The 12,114-nt window shown below is 41.5% G+C and overlaps 1 protein-coding gene across 12 annotated transcripts in view; it reads left to right on the forward strand.

Moving 5' to 3' along the window:
• Positions 1-12,114, forward strand: part of DOCK7 (dedicator of cytokinesis 7) — a 118,457-nt gene that overhangs the window by 83,334 nt on the left and 23,009 nt on the right. For 10 of the 12 annotated variants that reach the window (XM_087733705.1, XM_087733706.1, XM_087733700.1 and 7 more), the window contains 11 exons: positions 179-268; positions 1,291-1,386; positions 1,490-1,630; positions 1,783-1,896; positions 2,924-3,094; positions 3,850-3,989; positions 7,570-7,739; positions 8,557-8,711; positions 9,631-9,813; positions 10,291-10,426; positions 11,621-11,717. In XM_087733705.1, the coding sequence (XP_087589831.1) occupies positions 179-268; positions 1,291-1,386; positions 1,490-1,630; positions 1,783-1,896; positions 2,924-3,094; positions 3,850-3,989; positions 7,570-7,739; positions 8,557-8,711; positions 9,631-9,813; positions 10,291-10,426; positions 11,621-11,717 (1,493 nt within the window). The remainder of the gene's footprint in view (positions 1-178; positions 269-1,290; positions 1,387-1,489; positions 1,631-1,782; positions 1,897-2,923; positions 3,095-3,849; positions 3,990-7,569; positions 7,740-8,556; positions 8,712-9,630; positions 9,814-10,290; positions 10,427-11,620; positions 11,718-12,114) is intronic. The other 2 variants (XM_087733710.1, XM_087733711.1) reach the window with 1 other exon arrangement.

Raw genomic sequence — 12,114 nt, forward strand, 5'->3', positions numbered from 1 at the left:
TTGTTGAAACCAAATCTGTAAATGAATAAGAGTTTGAGAATGTATAAAAAAGTGTAAAGACAGTAAAAGCCTACAGTTGGAACAGTATTTTTGTAAACGTACATTGTCCTTGAGCTGCAAAACCCATCCACAGCAAACTTTAATGTCCTGTCATCATTCATTCATCTCCACTCCGTAGGCTACGGATCGAAGTTGTAATCGTATGTCTTCGCACACTGAGACGTCAAGTTTCTTACAAACATTAACAGGACGATTACCAACTAAAAAGGTAGATTTCAGTGAAGACAATTAATATTGTGGGGCAGGGAGGTCAAGTCATTCTGAAAACATGATGCAATCTATTCTTTTATTTATAGCCTGATTTTTTCTGAGGTCATTAGGAACTGCTGTTGCTTAACACCTCTGAATATCCAGGCTGTAGTGAATATGAAGTATTCTGACAGACTTGAATTGGGAAGAATAAAATGATTAGGAGTAGCTTGTCTGACTTAATACCCATACTGTTTGGAGCCAGTTTATTACTGCCTTCCAAAAAATATGAATAACACTGTCTGGACATGTAAATGATACATTCTTGTGTGCAAAATTATAATGTGTTGGATGGCTAGCATTACGGATGTGTGCTGAACTCAGTTATATAGGTGTTATGTTAATCCAAAGTGACTCCAGAAAGTGAGTGTGAGTTACTTTTGAATGCATTCCCTTAGAAGGGAGAAGATCCTACTAATTGATATCAGAAAGGCAAAATGCCTGACTTTTTGTGTAATGAAAATGTGATCTCTGACAACATCCAGTCTGTGGGTTGGTCCTCCTGAGAAGAGAAATCTAAAAGCTGTTTCTTAGCCCCACATTTCTTTCTTACTGTTTTAAGTCCTTTCTCACAGTAAATATACATCTTTGTACAAATCACTTTATATGTCCACTTTTTACTCCTTTTTCCTGCAAAAATCAGACCAGGCAGAAAGGTAGACTTTTAAACTAAACTAATTTGAGCACCAAACCTTTTTCTTTTTTGGGGTGGGTGGAAAATCCTTTTGACACTTGAAATTCAATTTTGGAGCAAGATGCTGTGAAACGTTTCTCACCTCACATATCATAACATCATCCTTCATTGTTAATTGGGGTTTTTCTTTAAGGGATGTCACCACTGCTGTCATGTTCCCAGTTATTTATTTTGCTTAACCTCATTGTTTGCCATACTTTCTGTGGACCGTGCTACCATTTCTCATGTGGACTGTTTTGTGAGCTGATCTTGAGGCTTGGACTAACTCTGGATTTGAATCTGTGTAGCTTTTTCATGAAGAGCTGGCCTTACAGTGGGTTGTGTGCAGCGGGAGTGTGCGGGAGGCAGCCCTACAGCAGGCCTGGTTCTTCTTCGAGCTGATGGTGAGCAAACTGGAAACACCTTTCTTATTGTCTTACAGCTGATAGTTTAAAACACAAATGGCAACAACTGCAAGTGACTTTGTTGTAATTTATATTCCTATAGGTGAAGAGCATGGTGCACCATTTGTATTTTGCTGACAAACTGGATGCGCCAAGAAAGAATCGTTTTCCTGAGCGTTTCATGGATGATGTAACTGCTTTGGTCAGCACAATTGCTGGTGATATAGTCTCTCGGTTTCAGAAGGTAATGGCAAACAATTAAACTGAACCCCAGTCAGAGCTCAGGCACCAGACCTCCTGCATGTTTGCTGATACCTAGACCAGGAATTGTTGTTTGAAAACATACAGTCTTCTCTTCTCCATTTCCTTTCCTGTTTTTGTCTTCCTTCTCTGTAGGATACAGAAATGGTTGAAAGGCTCAACACCAGTCTTGCATTTTTCCTCAATGACCTGTTGTCTATCATGGACAGAGGATTTGTTTTTGCTCTTATTAAGAGCTGCTACAAACAGGTGAATGCAGATAAATATTATGACTTAACTGTGAACCATAGCATAGCCTATTACTCTAATTTTCTTTAGACAGACAGTAAAGTATGGACACAGAATTCTGCTGTTCAGGTCTTTTTAGAGCAAGCAAGCCATTCTCAGTGGTGATTTAGAGTTTACACCCTTCTGCTTACACTCTTAAATGTGAATTGGGAGTAATTCCCTTGAGTGAATGGACATGCAGCAGGAAGGAGGAATTATTCCCTCTGCTCACCGCATTCAGAGTAATTGAACGAAAAATTAGTAGGAGGTTTTGTGAGGGAGCTCAGACTATCATGTTTTGTCAGCGAGTCTCTCAAGGACACATTGACCCTGTATGATCATATCAATCACCAAGCTTCCCTTCCATCCTTCTGAGGATGCAAGGTCTCCTCCCCCATAAGGAGGGTTCCTGCGTTATGCCTTGGGAAGCTTATTTGCAATGTTGTGGGAGGGAAATCACCTCGAACCACAAAGTTTCATTTGACTACAAACATCTGTGCTGACACTGTGTACAAAGGAGATGATGAGGTATCAGAAGTGTAGGCTTAGACTCATTTTTGCTGCAGAGTCTAAAACATTTTATATAAGGGGCAAGAACTGCAATAGCATTTGAACTTTGTTCCCTTCTGTATATTAGCCAACCTGCATTTTTGACCTGTTGATGCATCACACTGTGTGGCCCTGCTTCTCACAACTCCCTACTGAAATCAATAGGATGTGGCTATCATATGTGAAGCACAGTTCATCATTTGCTTATATAAATATAGCTGTTGTATACATCTTGTATTGTTACATGTGCCATTGGCTGGGATGTGCATGGCTCCTGCACATCAGAAGTTTAATCTGTAGCACAAAGAAGTGATGTGGATGTGACCATTTAATGGTATCAAGCTCTTCAGTTCTTGCTCTGGAAGTGTTTTTGGGGAGCAGTGGTGGGACAGAGTGGGCTGGTGCTGCTTTTATACTCTCTTTTGGTGCTAACTGCAATCTTATGGGCTAAACTTGCCAGGTATCTTCAAAGCTGTATTCCTTAACAAATCCAAGTAACCTGGTATCTTTGAGGCTGGACTTCCTTCGCATCATTTGCAGCCATGAACACTACGTCACCTTGAATTTACCCTGCAGCTTGCTCACACCACCTGCATCTCCATCACCATCTGTGTCTTCAGCAACTTCTCAGGTACACTGTGACAAGGATCCTTTGTGGAAATGCAAGCTGAGCTTTGTTCTGAGGCTTAAATCATATGAGGCAGTTGCATCACCTGTGTTTTCAGTCTCTGCTTGCTAATATTTTTTGGAAGTGTTTATTTAGAAATTAGTTTTTTCTGCCACATAGGTTTTGACTTCTTTTGATGTTTTTATTATTGAAAAAAGAATGCCTATATCCCTATCCTCATAGTGACCACACATATTTCTGTCCTTAGGGACCTAGTACCCTCCTATATTGGACAAACACATGAACATAAATGAGCCATTAAAGAAAAAGCTTTGTCCAATGTTACCCTTTTCTTACGAAACAAGGGTCTTTCTAATGCACTGTAGCTTAGTCCTAGCCTGCTTAGAAAAATTAATTTGAATTAGCAAGTGTGTCATTCAAGTGGATTAATTAGTTGCAAAATTACATAAACTAAATCAAATTAAAGCTTTCTTAAGCCTGAATAAGAGCATCCATATCTGAGTTAAATCCACTTTTAAAGGTTATTTGGTTTAACTTCCCTAAGGCCTGCCCTGTAGGTGGGAAGGCAATAACGACAAACAGAATTAATAGAGGAGTTAGTGAGCTTGCATGTAATGTAAGTAGATGTGCCTAGATCCAAACAGTTTATGTGAGATTGTCTTTAATTCTGAAAACTGCTTCTAATGTATTTCATAAGCTTTGACTCTGTGTTCCAAGGGGCCTCATTATGCAACTTCTGAAATTTGATTTTTCCACAGAGTTCTGGGTTCTCCACAAATGTCCAAGACCAGAAGATTGCAAATATGTTTGAATTATCTGTGCCTTTCCGCCAACAGCATTACTTGGCCGGGCTTGTGTTAACAGAACTGGCTGTCATTTTAGATCCTGATGCAGAAGGGTAAATCTTTTCAATTTTTTTCTCAAGAGTTTTCTGTATTTCCAAGCAAATGGTGGATGCAAAGCAAGTTCTGGCATGGCCAGAATTGATTTAAATTTGTGAGCTGAGAAGATAAGAAACCAGTTCTTTAAGAATCCTCTTCTTTCTCCCTATCCCTTATATTTCTTAATTCCTTGGCCCTGACTCTGTAAACATGATTTCAGCCACATTTTTCCAGCTAAGAAGGGAAGGAGGTTCCTGCTGGAGCTCTAAGAAATAGCTTTTCTCAATTGTAACAAGAAAATAATTTTGAACACCTAGGGAGTTTCTGTTGCTGGTGGTTTTAAACGTTACAATGTATTTCGCCTGTGGTCCTCCCAGCTCTTTTTAAACATAAATTCTGCATTGATGAGGCCCCTGCGGGTTACACAAATAGACAAATAGAGTCAAGCATGCAGAGTTTGTCGGTGACTTGCCTGGCTTGTGCAGCAATTAATTTTCTGAAGTAGGAGTGTAGCCTGTAGTCCTGACATCCAGTCTGTTACTTGTGTTATTTAGGGCTGTATTTTGCATTGCCTTTTTAAAATGGGTTTCAATGGAAATTATTGATTGCTTCCACAGTCCTAAGTTCTCTTGCAGGCATTTTTCTCAAGGTGGACTCAGAAATATCAGCCGAGTCGGCAAATGCTGGTGATTCATGGTTAATTCTGACCTGTTACCAAGAGGTCTCAGGAGTTAAACATTCATTCTGTTTCTTGTCGGAGAAGCAAGTGATGCCATAAACTAGAATATTTTCTTGTATATGTACATAATACACTGCAGTCCCATTTGTTTGGCCTGAAATGAGAAAAGCAGCAAATCTTTACCCATATACACTGTGTGCAGAAATCCTTTTGTAGCATAGGAACATCCTGCGCTCTGGTTAGAAATCAGGTCCTGTCTCTGACCATATTTGCCCTTGTTCTTCACAAGCTTTGTGCTCTCACCTACCTGCCCCTTGAGCTCTCCCATGTTGCTATTCTCAGCACTTAAGCTTGGACCAGGATGGTAATCTCTGCCCAGCTGCACAAAGGAGCTATCAGCATGATGTTGCTGGTGTCCACTGGGGAGAGAGCTCCTCTCTCAAACCTTATCTAGACAGAAGAAGCCCCCTGATACCAGTTCAGCTCTGGAGATGCATTTTGATCAAAGCTCCTGAATTTTGGTGGAGATGTATACCAGTAATGCATTTGTTTTTTATTGTTTTCCTGAATGACTTGTAGTTTGCAGCTTACTAGCTTTTCTCAGGCTTCAGCCTTCTGCATTTGCCCTGGTAGATCCACCGTATCTGAACAGTAAACCAGTCTGCTCAGATCTGCTCTTCGCTTGCCTATGAAGACTTTAGTATAGTCTTAGTTACAGTCATATAGTATCACCAGCAGGTTATTAGAGGGTTCAGACATGCCTGCCATTAAAATGTTTTGGCCACCATTGGAAAAGATCAGAATTGTTCCCAGTTGCATTATCCTGCAGCAGGAGTGGAGAGGGATGTCCATCTACTTGCTTATTGTGTTAGAGCTTTGCCTTAGGTCTTGATAGGTGATACAGAGCCTTAAATGTGTTCTGTCCTTGCTCTTTTTGCTCCATTAGCAAAATATGTTGAATTTTAGCTCACCCATGTTATAAGAGCTCTTTGGATTGAGTTGGACTGCAGTTACCCCGGTGCCTGAAGGTGGTGTGTTAGATAGGTCCCTCTTTGCTAGGTGCTGTACAGTAACATGGTACAATTGCAGTCTTCCTCCAGAGCACTTGCAGTCTAAAAGACGAGACAACATGCAGATGAAACAAGCCAGCTGAATGTGATGGTTACAGAAGCGGAGAACAGAGAGTGGTCCAAGCAGCTAGACCCTGAACAGATTGTGTCTGCAAACAATGCTGTGGTGCTTTGGTTATTAACTCGGAATAATTATTGTTGCTCATTTCATAATGCCCATGTTGCCTATATTGACTGATGTTACAGGCCAGAAGTGAGAAATTTGGAATTTGGCACCCAGTATTCAGTGACAAAAGTCGGTTTTCCAAAAGTGTGCCGTGTTGACACAAATTCAGACCAGGGCTGAGATAACAGAGGGGACTGTTGGAGGGCGGCAAGATCAATTCATTGCATTGTCAGCCAGAAAGATTAGTGGGTCATATTTCCTCCTCTTTGCTATGGATCAATCCAGCGTGGTACCTGCTCTGTTCTAGAAAAGTGAAAAAGAAATCCATGTAGCCCTGGGTTTGAATTATGCTGCTTTGTTTGGATGTGTTTTTCTTATATGCAGTTCTATGGCCTGCAGGTTAGTTTCTCTTGAACTGTTAGAAACACAACTTAGGTGCCACTCCTTCAAAATAATACAAAGACTTTTCTTTAACCTTAATCTGAAGGAACCAGTCACTTAAGCATTTCCTTCCTAGTTGTTAAGGATCTCACTAATTACACAACCAAGCAATTGTAGGATCTCATTACGGCTTGATTAAAAAACACGGGAAAGAAGTGTAGCTACAACTAGCTAGTGTCCTCCTAACCTGTACTGGTGTCTTTTAAATCATTTAAAACCCCCAGCAATCCAGTCAAAGCCTCTTGTCTTTTTTAACCAGAATTCAACTCTGCTTTTCAGGTAAAGTGGATACTGCCTGAAATTCAGCACTTGTTTTAATACCTCAGGTCTGAACATTGAAGCTTATGTTTTGCAAATGCATAATGTATGAGCTTCCTTGGCTGCTTCGTGCATGGAGTAAAGTTGTCTTCTTGGCCTGGTTTGCCTACAGAAGCAAATAGTTACAGAGATACCTGCTATTTGCTCTGAGAGAGTTTTGCCTCTGTGTGGTGGCTGAGGGAATTGAAAGGAGCAGAGCGAGTTCTTGAGAGATTCAGGGGAGTTTGTGTTTTCAAGGCACGAGCACTGAGTAGGCTCACGCAGGGTGCCCTGCAAAAGGGGATGGTGCTTGGGCCCTGCCATCGTTTGCATCTTAATAAAGAGGAAGGCTGTTTTTTGCTCTTTTTCCTTCTACCCCTCCATTTCTTTGACACATTGTATTCAGAATTATGGATCTGTAGTCTACTGTTTTGGTTGAATAATTGCATGGGGGGTCAGGGAACTGAAGCAGAAACTTCCCGATGATTTGATAAAAGCAACGCTCTGTCTTAGGAGGGCTTTTCTCTCTGTAAATGGTGTTAAATGGAAACAAAAAAGAACACAACAAATAGTTTCACTAAACCCACTGTCCTCTCAAGTTTCTCTCCCTGTTTTCCATATTCCCCAAATTCTCCTAACTGTCTTTAGTAGACTTGATACTTCAGCATAGCAGTAGCTGGGGCTTTGGTTTTGTTTGGAAAATATGAGAGCATTCACATTATATTGGGTGTGCGCCTCCGCGAAATATTTTTGTACGTTTTATATGCATAATGAAAAGCCAGCCATTTGTAAAATCCATGGGAGACCAAAAAAATATGTGTAATGGCAGTTTATGTGAAGTTAAAAATAAAAACCAGGATTTTTTTTTTAAGCCACTTAGTTACAAAATATAGTTTGCTTTGAAGATATTAACTAATCTGCATGACCCAACTCTCTTTTAACAGTTTATTTGGATTGCATAAGAAGGTCATCAATATGGTACACAATTTACTGTCCAGTCACGACTCGGATCCGCGGTACGCTGACCCGCAGGTAAAGGCCCGGGTGGCAATGCTGTATCTACCTCTGATTGGCGTGATCATGGAAACCGTGCCTCAGCTTTATGACTTTACAGGTATTTTATATTCTGTGCTTTGAGTATATGTTCATCTGCTGACAAGATTTGAGTGGTTTTGTTCTAAAATCGAACAACAAAACCCTTTATGGTTGGATGAGATTGTTTCTATTTCTGAATTATAACTTTGACGTGTTTTCACATCCATTTCCTAAGCTGCACTTGCAAAATATATCCTCAATGACTGTTAACACTAAAAAGCTGCATTTGCCTACTTGTTGGCATGAAGTGAAAAACTAGTGATGCATTTTGGTTTACATGTGGCTGGCGACTGTATATGCATAGCCAGCCTACCTCTATGTCTCTGACTTGCTTAAAAAGTCACCGCAGGTACTGTACAATTCTCATAACAATTCCAAAGGATAAGCAGAGTTCCTCTTCTTCCTTTTAGTATGTGCTGTGTCAGTTCATTTCAGGTGTGCTTTGCACAGTGTCCTGAAGAGCAGCAGAGGTGGCTTATTTCAGATTAGGGCAAGGAGTCCAATCTGGAATAGTTTGGAATCTTCTTCAACATCCTTTGAGTTTAATGACACAATAAAGCTGCAAGTAAGGATTTGGAGCGAAGTATTCAAAGGGACCTGGTCTGTTTTCAGAAGGGTTCTAGATACTGAGGTTGTGTAGGTTGCATTTGAAAATTGTTGTTTGCTTTGCTTTGCATGACCTCAAATAATAGTCCTGTTTACTTTCAGGACCCCACGAGCATGATGATTTTCAATTTGTGTTCCCAGACAGTTCAGTGAAACGAGCCCTGTGGAAGGAGGCTGGGGAAAGAAACTTTGAATTTGGGTATTAACGAGATGCATGTGTTTCTCGGCAGAGAGTCACAATCAGCGAGGGAGGCCAAGCTGCGTTGCTGTTGATGATTATGAAAGCGAGGGTGGAAGCATGATAAGCCAGACAGTTGCCATGGCCATTGCAGGAACATCGGTCCCTCAGCTTACCCGGCCCAGCAGTTGTCTACTCACCTCATCGGTACAAAGCCATCTCTCCCTATTCCTTGACCCTCAGTCTGTGTCAACAAGCAAATGTTTATGCATGCAGGTCCTGTGGGGCTGATCAGTGAGTGGCAGGGACTCATATCAGTTTGCAGCTGGGTGTTACACAGGGAGGCAGAGGGTGAAAGACAAGGGAGAACAAATCATGTTTGCATGTTGTTGTGCCTGTCTCAGAGAGGGTATAATAAAATGCCAAGCAGGGATAAAAACCAACAAATGTCAGGAAATCGAAGAATTCTCTTTTCTGATAAAGATTCTCTTTTTCTGAAACAATCTGGTAAAAGCTCTGTGAAGTGCAATGGTCATTATGAGCTCTAAGCCCTAAGTAAAAATTCTTACCACATCTAAATCCCACGTAGCTGAAGACATAAACGGGCCATTTCCCCTGTTCTCTGCATAGGCAGGCAATCCTCCTGAGGGCAGGCAGGCCCTTCCATTTCTCCCTCTTCCTCTCTTCCATTTCTCCCTCTTCCTCCCTTTACTCCTGCATCAGGACCCCATTTTGCTGCACTCAAAGTGAGACACTGATACATACATGAGATAATGAATGGACCCCCTCTGCTTAACTTTTAAGCTGCTGAAGGTTATTAAAGGCATCTTCAGGGAAGTGGGTATTTGCTGCCTGAACAGAAACTCATTCATATAATGTGATTATTTTGGTTCAAACTGCTGCTTCGCTCTTGTGGTTTGACTATCTGTGGGCTCCACTGAGCTGCTGGGTTGAGAAAGAGAAATGTGTATCTCCTGGTTGTTAATAAAAAATGTCTATTCACCTTCTGTTCCTATTTAGTAATTATTTAGGCTGGGGTGGTAGCTGGTGCAGATCCTTTTAGTGGTGACTGAAGTGTTTGGTTGTGAAATACACTGTGGCAAACGTCTTGACCTGTCTATTTTAGAGTGGCAGGCAGCACTCCACCTTCTCAACAGAGTCCAGCCGCAGCCTTCTGATCTGTCTCTTGTGGGTGCTCAAGAACGCAGATGAAAGTGTCTTGCAGAAATGGTTCACAGACCTGTCAGTGTTGCAGCTCAATCGCCTGCTGGATTTGCTTTATCTTTGCGTATCCTGCTTTGAATACAAGGTACTGCTATATTGTTTAAACCTCCTGAAGTTCCTTCTAGGGCTTGCCAAGGAACTTTACACTCCTGCCCTTTACACGACTCCAGAAAGGCATTTCCTGCTCTCTCCTAAGTATTTCCTGTATTCAAAATCCCAAGGCGAAGCACTTCTCTGTGCAACCTCTAGCCTTTTTCCATGTTTACTTTTCAGCCATGCAAGTGTCTCTGTCTTGTTTCACTTGTTACACAGTTCGTGCTGCTTGCCACTCATCTGGGAACTGCTTCAGGGAAAGGGCTTTTGGCCATTTTGCTTACTATCAACAAGAAGAGAGTTTTCTGTAGAGTGCTGGAGTCTGGGTAGATTATCTAGCTAGCAACTAAACTTGTATTCCTTTCTTGCCATATATCTTTAGACAGGAAAGCTATTTTGAGTCATTAATGCTTAGAAAATATCCCAGATTGCAAGAACCTTCCCTCATGATCTCATTTGAAACTTGCAGGGCAAGAAAGTATTTGAACGAATGAACAGTCTGACATTCAAGAAGTCAAAAGATATGAGAGCCAAACTTGAAGAAGCTATTTTGGGAAGCATAGGGGCAAGGCAGGAAATGGTCCGAAGAAGCAGAGGACAGCTAGGTAAGTAAAGATCTCTTCTGTGCTGTCCCCTTTTTCCAAAACCTGCTACTCCCATGCCCAGCAATTACTTGCACCCATCTGTGGTATGGGGTACTACCCATCAAGATCTCCAGACAAAGAGGCTCCTAGAAAAAGCTGTTTGCAGTTTTCAGCATTCTTCACTGGGTCTGCAAAATCTCTACACTTTTCCTAAGTTCCATCTACAGGCAGTCTATCTGTTACTTGATTGCTGTTGTGTACATGCGATCATACGTCATTTATGGGATGTTCTTGCCTAAACTTCTTCTAGTGTAGCATCTTTCAGAGCCACCTTCTAGTATGTCCTGTGCAAGGATCAGAGTGGAAAACAAACTGCCTGATCTTGCATTGATAGCTCTGAAAATGCCTGGATATTTCTGCTAACTTAATGAGGCTTGAAATAGCCAGTAGTTTGGGTAACAAGCACCTTCTGACGATTTTTGCTGTTTATGTTGTTTGGGAGGAAGGATGGCCCAGGAGTTAGGACAAGAATCAGAACTGTTGTTTTGTCTTCTACTCTGCCACAGGCATCCTGGTACATGTGAGCCAGTTATTGTGGGCTAAGTTGAATAAATATTTCAGAGGCATAATTAATTAATTATTTCAGAGAGATGGGGACCTTTCTATTTTTTTTTTCTTAATCTGACCTGATTGCTGTTATTACTTGAAATTCCCCTGCCCTGCCAGCAGTGAGAATAAAGACATGAAAGACTGTGAGGTGGGGAAGGGGGTCTCAGCACCATCCTGAGAACATTACTGTGTGCCAGTTGAGGATGGCAATATCAGACTGCTGAGGATTGCCACACCCAGGCTCCTTATGTAGTCCAAGGAAGATGCTTCTCTTAGCAGCCCTGGTAGCTGCCTCCCTGATTTGAGTATCTCAGCTGCCTCTCTCTGTTAGCTCTGTAGTGAGCTGGTGTGTGGCAGTGCACAAAGTGGTCTGTGTTGCTCACTGCTCTCTTGCATACAAAACCGCTGCAGGTGAAGTTGCCTCTCATGCCACTCTTCAGTGACAGAATTAGGGGCCATGTAAACATCTTGGGTGAGTGCCACAGCGCCAGGCTCTAAGAAGTCATAGTTTGGTGTCACCTCTCACTTGTGAACAAATCTAGAGTTGCTACCCATGCAAAAAAAATAGCATTAGGTGACTGCTATTGTTTTAATATTATCCTGCAGAGAGAAGTCCTTCTGGGAGCGCATTTGGAAGTCAAGAGAATTTGAGATGGAGAAAGGATATGACTCACTGGCGTCAAAACACAGAAAAGCTTGACAAGTAACTCTGCCTTATCTTTCTACATTAACAATGTGACAGTGCCTGTGAGAACGCAGGGTCTCTTTCCCCATAGGTCAATGGCAGCCATCCACTTGGCTCTCTGTGAGCAGGTTTGGGCCCTCAGTTGGAACAGGGCTGGCAGTGTACAAATAGCTTTTAGTCTAACACTGCCCTATCTAACTCTTTGTTTTTCCACTGTCCCTTGCTTTTTTAGATTTTAAAATGAGATTTAAAGAGACTGATACAATCCATTACCTTCTTAAAACCCTGTAGTAAGCTGTAATTTAGAGAGAAGATCCATTGACAGCATTCACAGATAGCATATATATCTCATGTCATATTTCCTTTATTCCATAAGAGCATTCTGGAGTTGTCAAAGCTCACTTTCCTTTCCTGT

The sequence above is a fragment of the Nipponia nippon genome, unplaced genomic scaffold (genome assembly GCF_047370975.1).
Source record: "Nipponia nippon isolate SJK-2023a ecotype South Korea unplaced genomic scaffold, ASM4737097v1 scaffold_5, whole genome shotgun sequence".
In the NCBI taxonomy this organism is placed as follows: domain Eukaryota; kingdom Metazoa; phylum Chordata; class Aves; order Pelecaniformes; family Threskiornithidae; genus Nipponia; species Nipponia nippon.